The 16,582-nt window shown below is 35.5% G+C and overlaps 2 protein-coding genes across 2 annotated transcripts; one reads left to right on the forward strand and one right to left on the reverse strand.

The window, feature by feature from the left end:
• Positions 1-293: 293 nt before the first annotated feature.
• LOC140804669 (rho GTPase-activating protein 5-like) lies at positions 294-3,138 on the reverse strand. The gene is made up of 5 exons (XM_073160757.1): positions 2,499-3,138; positions 1,660-1,780; positions 1,415-1,534; positions 962-1,192; positions 294-885 (listed from the first exon to the last, which is right to left on the reverse strand). Exons 1-5 carry the CDS (start codon positions 2,933-2,935, stop codon positions 493-495), a joined length of 1,302 nt encoding a protein of 433 aa, XP_073016858.1. The 5' UTR covers positions 2,936-3,138; the 3' UTR covers positions 294-492.
• An 11,357-nt stretch (positions 3,139-14,495) lies between these two features.
• On the forward strand, positions 14,496-14,987 carry LOC140805604 (auxin-responsive protein SAUR71-like). The gene has a single exon (XM_073161865.1). The coding sequence runs from the start codon at positions 14,496-14,498 to the stop codon at positions 14,985-14,987; it is 492 nt and encodes a 163-aa protein (XP_073017966.1).
• The last annotated feature ends 1,595 nt before the right edge of the window (positions 14,988-16,582 follow it).

The following is a 16,582-nucleotide window of genomic DNA, read 5'->3' on the forward strand; positions in this document are numbered from 1 at the left end:
TTGATAAAAAAAATATAAATCCATGCAACCAAATACAATAGTTTAGATTAAACTGACAAAAACTTGTGTGAGACAGTCAAACTGTTCGTATTTTGTGAGACGAATCTAACTTTTTATGCTAAGAGTATTATTTTTCATTGTGAATATCGGTAAGGTTGACTCGTCTCACAGATAAAGATTCGTGAGATCATCTCACAAGAGACCTACTCATCATAATTTGTTCTTTGAAAATAATTTTTAAAAATGTTTTTGTTAGATGAACTATTTTTCAAAGAAGGAAGATTTGCATAGATGATATGCCTCTCACAGTAAGCAGAAAGGTAAAAGGGGAGTTAGCAAGAAACCAACTTGAAAGCAACTCCAAATCAAATGATGTTCAATATAAAATAGTTGTTGCATATACAAAACCAAATCAAATTTAACAAAAGGAATACATCACCTCCATGCTCCTACCTGGTCGAGTTATTTAGATCGAGTAACTCGTCCTGGAATTCATTTTCTTGATTCTTTCCTGACACCGTTTGATTTACTTGGCCTCGGTTGAGTCAATGCACTTATAACGTTAACACCTTCAAGAAAATTGAGACCATTTTCATCAGGTAAGATATTTTCAATGGAACTTAGAAACTTATGAGTTCTGTTTCCAGTTTTCGGGTCAGCTTGAGGGCAAAAGCTGATAGTGTGATTTGAGTGTGGTTCTCTGGCTTCTAAATCTTTCGGCCTTGGCATGATTTTATGGCAATCTTCACCTGAAGGCTGGAGTTGGGGCGTTGGACCGATTTCTACTGAATAGTCTTTTCTTTCTCTCAAGGTTTTAAGTATGAGAGTTTTGAGAAAATTCATTACTTGGACTGCATACATCAGTGCTGTGAGAGGATCAGACATCTGCACCAAGCAATGAATTATATCCAGAAGAAACTTTCCTTTTACATTCGATGCAATACAGGTAATCACGGCTCACCTGTGTCATGTTCCGAGCAAAAACCGTAGCTATGTTTCGAGCATTCATTTTGTTCAAATGCTCCATCGTAACAACATCAGCCATGAGATTTATTGACCAATCCAATAGTGCAGCTTCGGTCGGTGGTAGTTGCCTCACAAGCTGAGTGTACTCATCTTCAGACCGTGCCTGCATTACATGATCTGTAGACAAAGAATCTATTACTCCTGTAGGAAGTTCTCTAAACCAAGCCTGCGATAAATCGATATCTAGAGTTAACGGTAATGATCAGATCCATTGTCTGTAGACACCAGCAAAATACATGTGAAAATGTATACAGATAAAAGTGATGGGAAATCTTTGAAATTAGATCGTCTCAATCATATAACCATATCTGATTATAAAGCATCTTCCACGATCGAATGCAAACAAATGAAACTGCAGATTTAAAATGCAAAAGTTGCAGTGAAGTACCTTGATTAGACCTGCTAAGCAATGAACATCAATGTCATCTGGAATCACTCCATTATTTAGTTGCTCCCTCACATACTCTTCCCGACTATTTTCAGGGTTAATTCTGAAGATTCCTTCCATCTGCAAAGTGGAGTAAAAGAAATTATATGGTCTTAATTTGAATACATGTACAAAACACTTGGACCAGCATTCGTTTCAGACAATAAAAAAAGGCTTTCGAAAAAAAAATTACGGGGGTGTGTTACCTTAAGGCCACCTTGTGAATACAAGCGTCGTTGCATCATTAGCAGGATCGCAGGCACGCAATTACCTCTAGAATCGAATGAAAGTTGCATGGACTCCGTGGAAACTCCAAAAACTCTTGTGCTACATGAAAGGAAATTTTAGTCCTTAAACTGGCATAAGTTCATGATGTCTCCTGACTTCACTCAGAGTCCACACAAAATTTTAATGGCAAGAATCGAGGTACTAAAACATAGTACTAACAGATACCGATAGATTTATTTCCATCGCCAGGAACATTTTTCTATTATCAAACTATAGACTCAAGCAACCTTCAAATTTGTGAGCATCTGTTATCTTCCATTTTACTCATTTATGATGGTTGAGGTAATTAAAGAACTCATAATTATGCATCTTATTAAAGGTCAAATGTTTTTAGTACATACATTCAATGCCAGAATTTTAATGCAGAGGGTACAATGAAAGAACAAAAGAACTTTTTTCCTGAGGATTAGTTCAAGAAGACCAAAAGCACTTCAGATGTTTCTTGCAACCCCCAATTTCTAAAATCACTCGGAAGAACACTTAAAAATAAACGACGATCATCATTTCATAAGTTGCTGATGTAGCAGAGAATCCATGGACCCCAGGTTAAGAAATAAAGAAGAAAAGAAAAGAACCTGTAAAATACTAAACTACAGAAAGAAACCATTACAATAAAGTAAATGTAGCATATCTTATATAAAATTTCTCAGAGCCAAAAGCAGTAAAAACTTTGCACGTACGGCCCATCACAACAAATGGAAAACATATAATCAAAATCCGAAAAAGAAAAAAAAAAAGAAGAAGAAGAATTACCAACCTGGCACTAGGAGGCCTCCTGGGGACTTGAGGTTCAAATTCAACAGGCAGTCCAAGAAACCCATTGAATCTATCAAACGTAACATGCGCAACATGCTTCACATTTGTGGGCCACCCAATCTCCATCATATGCTTCTCCTCTGCGCCACTCGTAGTACTACTACAACCCACCAAAGATTTCCTAAAAACGGTCACCAAGAGATCCAAAACAGACGCCTGATCCTCTTCTCCTCCTTCTTCTCCTCGTATCTGTCGATTTCTTCCGGAAAAACTAATGGCACCACTACTGGCATTAATGGAGCAAGAAGATGAAGGCAGATGTGGTGGGGAACGCATTAGCTCCGTCATGATTCGCTCCTTTTTCAAGTTTTGATTGGTTTGAAATGCCGGTAATGAATGTTGTGTGAGTTTCAAGATCGGGTTTTTATGGGGTTTCATGGAGGACAAGAACTGGCAGAGTTTGGTGGCAGGCTTAATTCTTGAATTTAGTGCGTTGGGGATTGGATTTTTAATGGTGGGTGGGTGCGAGAAAATGGAACAGATTTTTTACGTTCAAATGAATGAGAATTTGTTTTAGAGTTTGATTGAAGGAATGGTTTGCGGAAGGTGGTATCTGAACATCATCGTCTTATTTTCACCTTCTTCATTGTTATATATGCTACACACACTGCTGATTGTAATAATAAAAATGTACGTGTATATACAGAAGTAGAGTCAGGAATCCGATTCTACCTGTCGAGAATTTTAAATTCTAATATCAAATTTATCCAAAATTATAAATGTGTGATTCTGATGATGAATCGATTTTAAAAAAATCATTGGAGAAATACATAGATTTACAAGAAAAATAAGATATTTCGATAAAATAAATAAATATCGTTTAGACGGCCGCTTAAGCATATAAACTGATAAACAGTAGGCGGTGAGTAGTTGTCTGTCTACCGTTCTTTAGAACACATATCGATGAGTAGTTGTCAGTCTACCGTTCTTTAGAACACATATCAATACATATTCAATTCAAAACCAGTATTTAAAAGGTTATCGTAGCCCATCCGGAAGAAAAGTTTTAATAAATTTGAGACAAAGTCAGTTCGAGAACTTGAATGTCTTCCAAACATGTATTATCTTGAAGCTACTTTTTTCAAAGTTTCAAAATCCTGAAATCCAAACAATAAAATGTTTTATAATTAATGTTACAAAACAACGTCTATTTTCTTTACATAAGTAAATGGGAATCTAGCACAAAATATATACATGTAACATTTCCGAAACATCCGGTAATTGAGTAGATCTCTTCAGTCTTTTCAGACGGTCTCACGAATCTTTATCTGTGAGACATGTCAACCTTACTGATATTCACAATAAAAAGTAATACTCTTAGTATAAAAAATAATATTTTTTTATGGATGACCCAAAGAAGATATCTGTTTCACAAAATACGATCCGTGAGACCATCTACATAAGTTTTTGCCAAAAAAATTATGTTATGTTGTTGATTTATGTGCCAAATTTAATATGGTCGAAGCAAATTGAAAACTTTTTTTGCATGAATTAATGTTAAAACCAATATATAGGCATCAGCCGGAACCTGGTAGGCCGCTTTAATATTAATTTTCAGCAACGGTAGTTGAGCATTTGTTACTTGGAAAATTATAACTCGAGCTTTTTGAATCTTTCATCGAGTTCGAGTGGTTCGAGCTTTATGTTCATCACTCAAGTACTATCTTTTTACAGGTTTTTATAAGATCGAGCTTTATCGAGTAAGTTCGAGCTCGACTAGTTGAGCATGTATTAACTCGAGTGCACTTCTAGTTTTATGCAACAATTTGTAAAAGAGTGAGTCTCATGTGAGACCGTCTCACGGATTATAATCTGTGAGACGGGTCAACCCTACCCATATTCAAAATAAAAAGTAATACTCTTAGCATAAAAAGTGATACTTTTTCATGGGTGACCCAAATAAGATATCCGTCTCACAAATAATACCCGTGAGACCGTCTCACACAAGTTTTTGCCTTTGTAAAAAAAGTATTTGCGGTTATATTTACAATTTGTATGGTGTAGACGATTTGGATGGTTTATCTTATACACTTGTATTTAACCTCTACATGGAATAAAACTCACTCAATGTAAATATGATGCAAATGAGTTAATAAAAAATGGGTTTTGCAATAATTTTAAGAGTATGTCTCTTGTGAGACGGTTTGACGAATATTTATCTGTGAGACGGTTCGACTCTACCGATATTCACAATAAAAAGTAATAGTCTTAGAATAAAAAAAGTAATAATTTTTCATGGATGACCCAAATAAAATATCTGTCTCACAAAATACGACCCTTGAGACCGTCTCACACAAGTTTTTGCTTAATTTTAATTATCTAATTGAAAAAAGACATAATAAAATAATTAGATATAATGAGATTAAATCCTACTTATTCGATGTTACCCTTTTCTTTGATCTTACAAAAAGACTTTATGACCATATATCAATCAATTTTTTTTTTATAAAAAAAAAATCCATCTAAAAATCGTATTAACATAAAACAATCAATAACAATAACTATAAAATTTTGTTTCTTTTTAAAGTTTAAATTTTTTTCCCAATTGAATATAGTATACCTTTAAATAAAAATTAAACACAATTTTTTTAAAAAAATAAAATAAAATTTGACTCATAGTCTAGGCAAATATTTACAAGTTATCGTGGTTAAATTATAATAATTTCGTGGCTTTTTTGCAATGATAAATTAAACAACGATTTTCTCGCAACAGACTGTTTGACGATTTTACGAACGAAAGCAGATTAGGAAAAGCAGAAGTGTCATTTTCCCAACGGGAAGGTCTTCCAACAAAGAAAGCGTGTCAATATATTACTGTTCAAAATTTGAACTCCCGACAATGGATTAACAAAATTGTATGACATAATACATCAAAACAGACCCGAACCACCAAAAGACCCGACCCGAACCCATTTACAAAAGTGTCGATCCAATGCCCGGATAGCCCAAACCCATATCATGGTCACCCGAATCGAGTCCCATGCAAATATTGTGGTAAAAGTAGATGAAGTCTACTAAATGTAAAACACATTGACAAATCTTTTATGATAAATGTTAAATGTCCCACATCGGTTAGATAATTAACTTTTGAGTGGCATATATTGGCTTGGACAATCCTCCTCCCTTGAGCTAGCTTTTGGGGTTGAGTTAGGTTCAAGTTCCAATATTAACATGGTATCAGAGCCCGGGTTTCACCGTTATGTGTTGGACTGCCTATAATTAGGCCACCCGTTCTGCCCATAATTGGGTTATTTGTAAACTCCACGCTCCAGATGTTCATTCCTGGGCGTGAGAGGGGTGTGTTGATTGTCCCACATCGGTTGCATAAATAACCTTTGAGTGGCATATATTGGCTTGGACAATCCTCCCCCATTGAGCTAGCTTTTGGGGTTGAGTTAGGTTCAAGTTCCAATCTTAACATGGTATCAGAGCTAGCTTTTGGGGTTGAGTTAGGTCCAAGTTCCAATCTTAACATGGTATCAGAGCCCGGGTTTCACCGTTATGTGTTGGACTGCCTATAATTAGGCCACCCGTTCTGCCCATAATTGGGTCATTTGTAAACTCCACGCTCCACATGTTCATTCCTGGGCGTGAGAGGGGTGTGTTAAATGTCCCACATCGGTTAGATAATTAACCTTTGAGTGTCATATATTGGCTTGGACAATCCTCCCCCCTTGAGCTAACTTTTGGGGTTGAGTTAGGTTCAAGTTCCAATCTTAACAATAAAAGAGAGAATCATGAAAATATCGAAATATATTCAAAATTCGTAAAAAAAAATTATGTCAGTATAATTAATATCGAATCTCGTATTTCGAGGAACTTGTTTGACTAGAGTTCTTCTCATCTTCCCAACTCTATAAATATTAGGTACATCTCATGATTCTAGACTTGTACTAATTATTATCACTTAGCACTATTTTTATCGCAAACTTAAGTTTTGCATCAATACTGATTTAAGCATTGGAGAGGTTACGCTGGAAACATATTCGGTGCCCTTTAATTTATGTTCATTTTTGTAGATCAATTCCAAAAATTTTATTAAACCAACAAAAAGTATTTCACACACTGGACCGAACTCAAGAAAAATTTCTTTTTATATCAGATCCATAAGCTCTGCCCCGACCCCTCAAATTTTAAAGCAAGCTATTTTTGAGAAAGCTAGTGGTCGGGGCATACATATTAAGAATAAAATAATTTTTTTAGAAAAAATTTCAAAATGAACATTAATAAGTAGAGCTGTCAATTCAAATTGAACTCGTCGGGTTGGTCCAACCCGTCAACAAATTTATGTGGGTTAGGTTGAAAATTCTTTACCCATTTAAAGACAAGCCAACCCGCAACGGGTCAGGTTGGCCCACGGTTTGATATTATATATGCGTGTATGTATTATTTTAGTAAAAGTTGTGAAAGTCTAAAATCAAAAAATAATAATTTTATTAAGATTTTTTCTATAAATTTTTATTCATCAATAATCAAATTCAAATAATTATATTATTTTTTATGAATTAGCTCGATTTTTTTATGGGTTATCCCGTGGGTCAACTCGCCACCTGCCTTGGTTTTGGTTGAATATTTCTCAACATGCCATGAATCAGGTTTTGGCGGCCAACCCGGCCCGACACATGTTCGCCCGTTTGACATCTCTATTAATAACTTACATTATAAATGACAATACTTTTTATAGTTTGTCAACCAAATAAATTTCGAGCAATTTTATTTCAGAATGAACATTAATAAATTATAGTGTTATGATACATTACTTGGATCCGATTTCAAATGTTCACGAAATCAGCCGTTGCATCAATTCCACATTAAATCCAAAGATGAAATCTAGTTAATCATTAGCTTTATAGACTCAGATATGAACCGATATAAGAACAAAGACATTTTAGAAAAAGTTGAACTAGAAAAACTTTAAAGTCTTTGGATTGGAAAGAACATGTGAAAAATTGGTTGAAGGCAATTTGCAGATTGGTGAAAATAACAGAGATTTTGCATACAATTTGAGTAAATTTTACATAATATTTTCTTGAACCATGCCACTGTTCTTAGGCAAAAACTTGTGTGAAACGGTATCACAGGTCGTATTTTGTGAGAAATATATCTTATTTGGGTCATCCATGAAAAATTATTACTTTTTATGCTAAGAGTATTACTTTTTATGCTAAGAGTATTATTTTTTATGCTAATATCGGTAGGGTTGACCCGTCTCACAGATAAACATTTGTGAGACCGTATCAAAAAAGACATACTCATGTTCTCACAGATATAACGTAAATTTCCTTCCTTCGTGTGTTAAGATCGTTCGCTCTACCGTTGCGTAAAAATCTATAACCTGTGACGTAGGGGAGAATTTCACGATAAAATGTGTGTAAATTATATTTTAAAGCATCAAAGTGAAATTGATTCTAATTCGAAAATTTTAAATTTAGAATGAAAAAAAATCAGTCGTCAATGTTGACTGCAATTGTACTGATGATTAATATGGGAAGATGTTGTAGTTTTCCATAAATTTGGATTTAGTCAACCTGCATTAAGAAAAAATGTGTAATGCAGGTTGTGTTACGATTTAAACGATCCATATAAAAGGGGTAAAAAAGGATTAATCCATTGGGTTATGATTTGGAATAGGTTGAGTTGACATAACATTGTTATATATGTGGTTGTGTTAAAGACAAAAACTTGTGTGAGACGGTCTCACGGGTCGTATTTTGTGAGACGGGTCTTTATTTGGGTCATCCATGAAAAAGTATTACTTTTTATGCTAAGAATACTACTTTTTATTGTGAATATGAGTAGGGTTGACCCGTCTCACATATTAAGATCCGTGAGACGGTCTCACATAAGACCCACTCTGTGTTAAATATGATAGAATACATTATAAGTAAATATAATAAGACTCACTCATGTACACCTACCGTGCACACCTTTGTGAGCACGGATGAGGTGTCACTTACCTATTGGATGTGATGAAATATAAAAAAATTGTGCATCCAGTGGGTGAGTGAAAGTAATGTTTCTGATGATACCAGAATTTTATCTCGGGTTCGGTTTCGAGAGCGAATTTTCAAATATTCGCAGTTGAATGAATTGGGTCGGTGCTCTTGGTTCTACGTAGAGAAAAATAAGGTTAGGCGGCGTCGAAAACCCACTCTGATGCTTAAATCAGTCCAAACTTAAGAATGTGATATAATAGTGTTAAGTGAGCAATAAAATGTGAGCGAATAAAATCGTAGCCAATACCTTGTATTTATAGATGCATGAGAGGTTAGTTACCTTATGGGAGTATGATTCTGGCTAGAGTAGAATTCTACCTGAGATAGGAAACATCAGATTATAAGACCCTTATCCATGACGATTAGAAATCTTGATGACGCCTATGACGCCTGCCTTATCTCGATGAGATTTGATCGAATCTTCTATTTATCAGGACCTCTTATTTATTGACGATAATGTATTCACATTCCTTAACTGCATTAGAGCTAGGGCTTCCCGACCACCTAAGTGTTCAAGGTCGGCTATAAACTGGGTAGTGTCTTCTATTAAATTCAAACAGTCACACCTCGGGACTCATGTCGGCCAAGGTGTTGATCTTAGTGGCTTTCTGTTCGACTCATACTTCTTCCACTAACATTTCTGGGCTACTCTCTGATCCCCTTTCGGTTCTCTGACTGAGACTTGATTTTCTGATGTAATGCTGAGGTCACTGCCATGAAAGTGGTCACGCCTGGTCGGCCCATGATGGCATTGTACGGGGAGTAAACAATTACAAAACCAATAATCATTGTCTTCCTTGTGTGGGCTTCCCCAAGTGTGAATGTCAAGTTTAGCACGTCTACCGGTCCAATGGCGTGTCCAGTAAATCTGACCAGTGAAGTGAGCACTGGTTCAACTTTGTATTATCCCAAATCCACTGTTTCTTGGAAGAGCACGTTCATCGAGCTCCTAGAATCGACAAATATCCAAGCTATTTAAATATGCCATCATGGCTCGGACAACTAGAGCATCGTTGTGTGGGCGGATAATCTGGACAAGTCAAGTCTGCAGGTCCGAATGATATAGGAGGCCATGTTCGGACTTTGGCCCTAGTGATTTCCATATTTATTAGCTTTCAGCTAGTTTTCTTTCGTGTCCGGTTGGAGTGCCCATCATTGGGTCCTTCAGATATCATATTTATGACTCCTTGAGGGAGAGGACATTCTCACTGGTCAAGCTCATGCTGATTTTGTTCTGGGGGTGGGTGTTGTTCCTTTCAAGGCTCACTTCTTCTTCTTCTGTCTCTGGGGTCGGGATCTTCCCTAGCCCTTTTAGGGAGTAGGTAGTTCGACCCTTGTTGTGTTAGGATTTCTTTCATTTATGCATCTTGTTGGACTATGCGTTGTATCTCATTACCTAGATGTCTGCATTCATCAATGTTCACTACAAGAAATATGGCTTTCAATAACACACCTACGACAACGGTTTTCACTAAAACCATTGTCGTATACTTTTTAACAATGGTTTTAGTGGAAACCATTGTCTTTTAGTGAGTTATTTAAGCAAAAGACAGCGATTTTAAGAAAATCGTTGTCTTTTGACGTATTTTTGGGGTCAAAGACAAGTTGTCTTTGAGTGTTTTTTAAGGTCAAAGACAACAGTTTTATAAACAGTTGTCTATTAACGTGTTTTTTTGGAAAATCGACAACGGTTTTAGAAAACCGTTGTCGATTGGCTTGTTTTTTGGATAAACAACAACGGTTCATTTAAACCGTTGCTATATTTAGCGACGATTTTGCAAAAACCGTCGCTAATTTAAAAATAGCGAAGGTTTTGCTCAAAACCATCGCTAAATTCTATTCCGTCGCTATATATAGGGACAGTTTTAATCAAAACTGTCGCATGTTTTAAATTACCGACAATTTATATAGCGACAGTTTTCATCAAAACTGTCGCATGTTTTAAATTAGCACAGTTTATATAACGACAGTTTTAACCAAAACTGTCGCATGTTTTAAATTAACGACAGTTTTTAAATTGGCGACATTTTTAATGAAAGCGAAATTTAGCGAGGGATTTAGCAAACCTTTGCAATTTTTAAATTTGCGACGGTTTAATGAAATAACCTCGCTAATAGCGACGATTTAACCAAAAACCATCGCATAGTGTCTATAAATATCCGCATTTCGATCCATTTTGCTCACACTACTTCACAACACTTAAAATTTTTCTCTCTTACACGATTTTAGTTTCGATTTAGGGTAAATTTTTTCACTTTAATTTTTTGTAAATTTAAAGTGTTAGTTAAGATCATGAATATTGTTAGCATAGTCAGATTATAATTTTTTTTAGATTTATTAAATTATTAAAAGTAATTTTTTTTATTTAACTGAAAAAATTAGCGACGGAAATCATGAAAACGGACTTGATGGAAAACCATCGCTAAATATAGCAACAGTTTAAACCGTCGTCTATACCGCTGAAACACAACGGTTTGTATTTGTTCTCAAATATTTGGAGGGCTCTGAGCTTACGAACCTTAAGTGTGGTGCATGTGGTAAACTGGCCCAAAGGCTCCGGACGAGCTTATTGGTCCGAGGGAGGAGTCTAGCTGATAGGCTTGGGTTTTTAAGACTGCTGGGTGGATCCTTCCGTCAATGGGCTCGGGTGAGCTGCACTTCCTCAAAATTAACGTACTTGTTAGCCTGCGCAAGTAGTTCATTGTAAGTATTAACCGACTTTTTTTTTATCAATGACTTTAGGAAAAACTCCGTAATAAGCCCCTGAATGAATGAACATATCAATAGGTCACATGTGGCAGAGGACACTTCAATGATCACAACGCTGAAACTTCTCATGTATGCTTGTAGGCTCTCGTGTTCTTGTTGTCTCATGGCAAAGAAAATGAAAGGAGTAATAACATGTTTCTTGCTGCTTGCGAACTGATGGAGGAAGTCTCGGTTAAAATCCTGGAATGTACTGATGTCCTTGGGCTGGAGCATATTGAACAACTGCTACCTACTCTATTAGGGTTGTAAGGAAAACCCGGCACTTGATAGGTTCCGAGTACTAGTGTAGGAACGCGACACTTTCGAACCGAGATAGATTGTCCTCGGGGTCTCCCTTCCCGTCATATTCTGCGATATTTGGGAATTAAATGTTTTTGGGGAGTTCTTCGGCCAGTATCTCGGCAGAGAATGATATGGCCCAGGTTTCCGAAGGTAGACTCCCATTTCGCTTGTCGTTCAATTGTTTGATATCTTATCTCATCTTTCTCATCTCGAACAATTGTGCCTTCTGGTCCGAGCTGGTCTTCAAATCTTCTCAGCCGAGTGAATCGGGTCAGTGCTCTGGGTTCTGCACAAACAAAAGTAGGGTTAGAGGGTGTCTGAGAGTTTTTCGGCGTCACCCTTCCGATGCTTATGTCAGTTTAGAGGCAAACTTACGAATGATATACAGTAATGCTAAGTGAACAAGAGAAATGTGAGTAAATAAAATAGTAGACGATACCTTGTATTTATACATGAATGAGAGGTTAGTTACTTTATAGGATTATGATTCTTGCTATGGTAGAATTCTATCTGATATGAGAAACATCAGATAATAGGACTCCTTAACCATAACGGTTAGAACTCTTGATGACGGCTAGGACTCTAGCCTTATCTTGATGAGATTTGATCGAATATCATATTTATCAGGACATCTTATTTATCGACAAGAATGTCTTCACATTCCCTAACTACATTAGATCTCGGGCTTCCCGGCCACCTAAGTGGGTTCAGACTTCTAGTAAATAGTTCGGATCTTTAATAAACAGAGTTGAGGGATCGATCAATAATGAGGCCTGGGCCTTACGGATCTGGGGACAATTTTGAGATACGTTTAGATCCGTCCAGATATATTAATTTTAGGGGCATCATTTCGTTTCTAATATTTTCAAATTAAACTAGGAATATTATATAAAAAAAATTAATTAAAGTAATAGATTATTTGATGAAAAAAAAATATAATAAAAACTATAACCCCCTTTCGTGAGGAAAAAATTTAAAATTTAACTTCCTCACATATGTTTAATAAAAAAAATATATATATATACTTGTGTGCTGAATAATTTTAATAATAATTTTAAAGTAATATTTGATAGTTCTAATATACTCGATTTTTCAAATCATGTAAATAGTCACTCCAAATTTTGAGTAACATATCCACTCAAAATCCATATTCTATTAAAATTTCTCGTTTTCAAATATTTTAAAGTCGTGTTTGAATCAATAAATTTCAAATTCACGATTTCGAATTCTTTGAACTGTTTAGAATATCGAAATTCGAGTAATTCCAAATCCGTCGCTATCAAGTTTAAATTTTTTTTAACAGATATTATGATAGAAAACCCTTTAATACCCATTCCAAATCATACCCACCCATTTAATATTAATCAAACACAACCTAACCCAACCGGACCAAACCGCATGCACGTGTAAATTAATGCTCCTAGGATACTAAGACCAACTCAAACTATATTTACTTTCTAATTTAATGCGACTTTAATTTTCCAAAAATTCAAATTCTTACATTTGTAAAAATATATTATATGTTAGAATAATATGTAAGTCAATGCCAAATAAAGATTGTAAATTCCAAATTCATTATTATTTTTAAATCCAAACTAAGTGATATAATTTTTTTGTGATTTCTTTTTGAAGGCTTATTTAAATCCTAATTAATTTCTAAATAGGGTAATGTGACATTTATTTTAATTTATTCTCTAAAATGATGTCACAATAATTGACCATCGATTTGTCGCAAAAAAAAAAGAGAGTCAAGGAATTAACATATATGTTCCCACGCAATCGTAGACCTTATATATCTTGCATTTTTGGTCAGTAATGCCTTTCGTTTTCAAAGAAAAAAAACATATACGATGACTTTTGAAAAATTAAGTAAATCAGACTCCTATGATAATTAGTATAATATGGTTGGCTCTTAACTCGAGCGTGGAATTCACCAATAAAAAGTCTTTATTTTGTTTTTAGCATAGGCTGCTGACTGAAAGATTTTAATTTTTTTATACTAATAAATACGTCTTATAAGACCCAACACTTAGTCGTAATTTACCAGAGGTATATATAGCTCATGATAACAGTGTAACTTGAAACTTTTAAATCGTACAACAACTTAACCATGAAGCAAATGTCGAGTACTCTCATAATATGTACAATTATTGCACGCGACGCGACACGACACGTATATTATGAAACAATATATAAGATATCATGTAATGAATATATGTATTTATTATTAGGACAAATTATACTTGAAAATATGAAGTGGATATAAATACTTATAGGCAAAAACTTATGTGAGACGGTCTCACGGGTCATATTTGTGAGACGGATCTCTTATTTGGGTCACCCATGAAAATGTATTACTTTTTATGCTAAAAGTATTAATTTTTATTGTGAATATGGATAGGGTTGACCCGTCTCACAGATTATGATCCGTAAGACGGTCTCACATGAGACTCACTCATACTTATATTATTCTCATGTTAAACAAGTTGGTATTACGTAAAGCCTTCAAAATACCATATCTAGTTGATGATAAAATATCTTAGCACTTTGGTCAAACAAATTATTTTGAAATGAATAAATGAAATATTTTTTTTTTGAGTCTTGGCCTGTTGTTTCCCTTTCGACAACGTTTCTTCAAACTCTTGTGTAACATAATTTCAAGTTAAAATTTCCAAATTTTATTTTTATATATATATATATATATATATGGTAACTTGTGTAGAGATATTCTGTATCCATCCTTTTGCATATAGGATTTTCTTTGCATAATTTCGTAGCCAAAAAACTTTTATCAGTTCACAAACCCTAATATTTCTTTGAATCCCAAAACCCTTATTCTTACTATCTTAATCTACAAATTCAGATTTACTTGCCTTCACTACAAGATACAAATGGATGAAAAAAACCCAAGGGTCAACAAGAAAACCCTCATACCCAAGAAGCTGGGGAGGTTTCTGACAATCAATTGGCAGGGGAAATCGTCGCCATTCAAGGAGTCTCTACTATCCAAGACTCAATCAAAGGCATCAAAAATGTCGGATTCGAAGCATAAAGCCACTCCAAAGGGATGTTTTTCGGTGTACGTCGGATCCGAGAAGCAACGGTTCGTGATCAAGACCGAGTTAGCGAATCACCCTTCGTTCAGAATGTTGCTTGAGGATGCTGAGTTGGAGTACGGATTCAGTAGTGAAGGCCCTTTGCTTATTCCATGCGAAGTCGATCTTTTTTGCAAAATCTTGGTTGAAATGGATAGTGGTAAAGATGATTTTGATCAATTTTCTTGTGGCTTCTGGAGTTCCTTTAATAGCCCTTTTAATTCTAAAACCCCTTTAGGTCAAAGTCATGAAGGTTGTAGCTCCTACGAACATCTTACTCCAATGTAATTTTGCCCAAGATTGCTTTTTTTATGTATATAATTGGAGGTGAAGGTTTTTACAACGGGCTCCAACACGAAACCTCCTCCAACAAAGGAAGAGCAATGGAAAAATTTGCTTTTACTATGTATAGTTTTTACATAACCATAATTCAATAGAATGGTTTGAGTTTTTACATTCTCGAAAATTGAAAATGGGCTTTCCAAAATCAATATCAGTTGTACTTCTCAATCTTTAATTCTTTCTTTTTTTTAAGGAATCACTATATCTTTCTTTTTCTAAAAAAAAAAACATTTCTTCCTTATTTTGTATTGACTTTGTCCTTTCTTCTTGAAAGGCGTGAACTTTTTAGATGTGAGAACCGAATTTTTCATTCAAACAAGATGCGAAACTTGACATCCAAACAACACCTAATCGAAAAATTTGTCAGTCAGTAGAGTTAAAATCAAATACATGTTCAATGGTAGATTCCAGCTCATCATCATTGGTCATCAAGAACTTCACTTAATCTGTTGGGTATTAAACTATCAAAGATCAAACTAATTTGAGAGAAAAATCAATCTATTCAATTAATAGATTTAATTTACAGAAAGAAATAAAAACTCTCTGATTCTCACAGCACTCTCGAGGCTTTCCTCTACTTGGGATTGTGATTCCTCAACTGGGATTGGATGATTTAAACAACAAGATGAAGCCTCTATTTATAGAGGATATTCTTCACATGTTAACGGGTGTGAACGGTAGTTGCAGCCATTGGAGAATCAACAATGGCTGCACCTACCGTAGACCTTCTAGATGGTGGCTGGAGAATTCCAATTTGAGTTCTTCAATTCTCCCCCTCCAGCCATATCCGAAACAAGCATTCCAGCTATGTCTCTGCATAGCTCTAACTTTTCTCGAGTTACCACTTTTGTCAACATATCTGCTGGATTCTCCTTTGTATGAATCTTAACTAGTCTCAACAGTTGTCGATCCATAACTTCACGTATCCAATGATATCGAATATCAATATGCTTTGTACGGGAATGGTACATGGAGTTCTTGCTTAAGTCGAGAGCACTTTGACTATCACAATGTACCTTGTACTCTTTCTGCTTGATTCCAAGTTCTTGAAGATATCGCTTTAGCCAAAACATTTCTTTCCCAGCTTCAGCGACAGCAATATACTCTGCTTCTGTTGTGGATAAAGCAACACACTTCTGCAGTCGTGACTGCCATGAGACAGCTCCCCCCGCGAAAGTGTAGATATATCCTGAAGTAGATTTGTTACTATCAATATCTCCGGCCATATCTGCATCCGTATAGCTCTCCAATATTGGATCAGCTCCCCCGTAACAAAGACTTAATTTAGTAGTACCCTTTAGATACCTGAGAATCCACTTTACTGCCTCCCAATGCTGCTTCCCAGGGTTGGAGAGAAAACGACTCACCTTTCCCACTGCATGAGCAATATCTGGCCTTGTGCATACCATTGCATACATCAAACTTCCAACAGCTGAAGAATATGGTATTGATGACATTTCCCCGATCTCTTTCTTGGATAAAGGACATGCACTCTTGCTCATCTTGAAATGATTGGCAAGTGGAATGCTGACTGGTTTGGC

This window comes from Primulina eburnea, chromosome 11 (assembly GCF_022965805.1).
Source record: "Primulina eburnea isolate SZY01 chromosome 11, ASM2296580v1, whole genome shotgun sequence".
Classification (NCBI taxonomy): domain Eukaryota; kingdom Viridiplantae; phylum Streptophyta; class Magnoliopsida; order Lamiales; family Gesneriaceae; genus Primulina; species Primulina eburnea.

Excerpts from the sequence above, each read along its gene's own strand:
- LOC140804669 (XM_073160757.1), bottom strand. The coding sequence starts at position 2,935 with ATGAAACCCCATAAAAACCCGATCTTGAAACTCACACAACATTCATTA. Across the intron at positions 1,193-1,414 it reads GCTTAGCAGGTCTAATCAAG|GCTTGGTTTAGAGAACTTCC; the intron begins GTACTTCACTGC and ends GATTTATCGCAG. Across the intron at positions 886-961 it reads TTGCTCGGAACATGACACAG|ATGTCTGATCCTCTCACAGC; the intron begins GTGAGCCGTGAT and ends TGCTTGGTGCAG.
- LOC140805604 (XM_073161865.1), top strand. The coding sequence starts at position 14,496 with ATGGATGAAAAAAACCCAAGGGTCAACAAGAAAACCCTCATACCCAAG.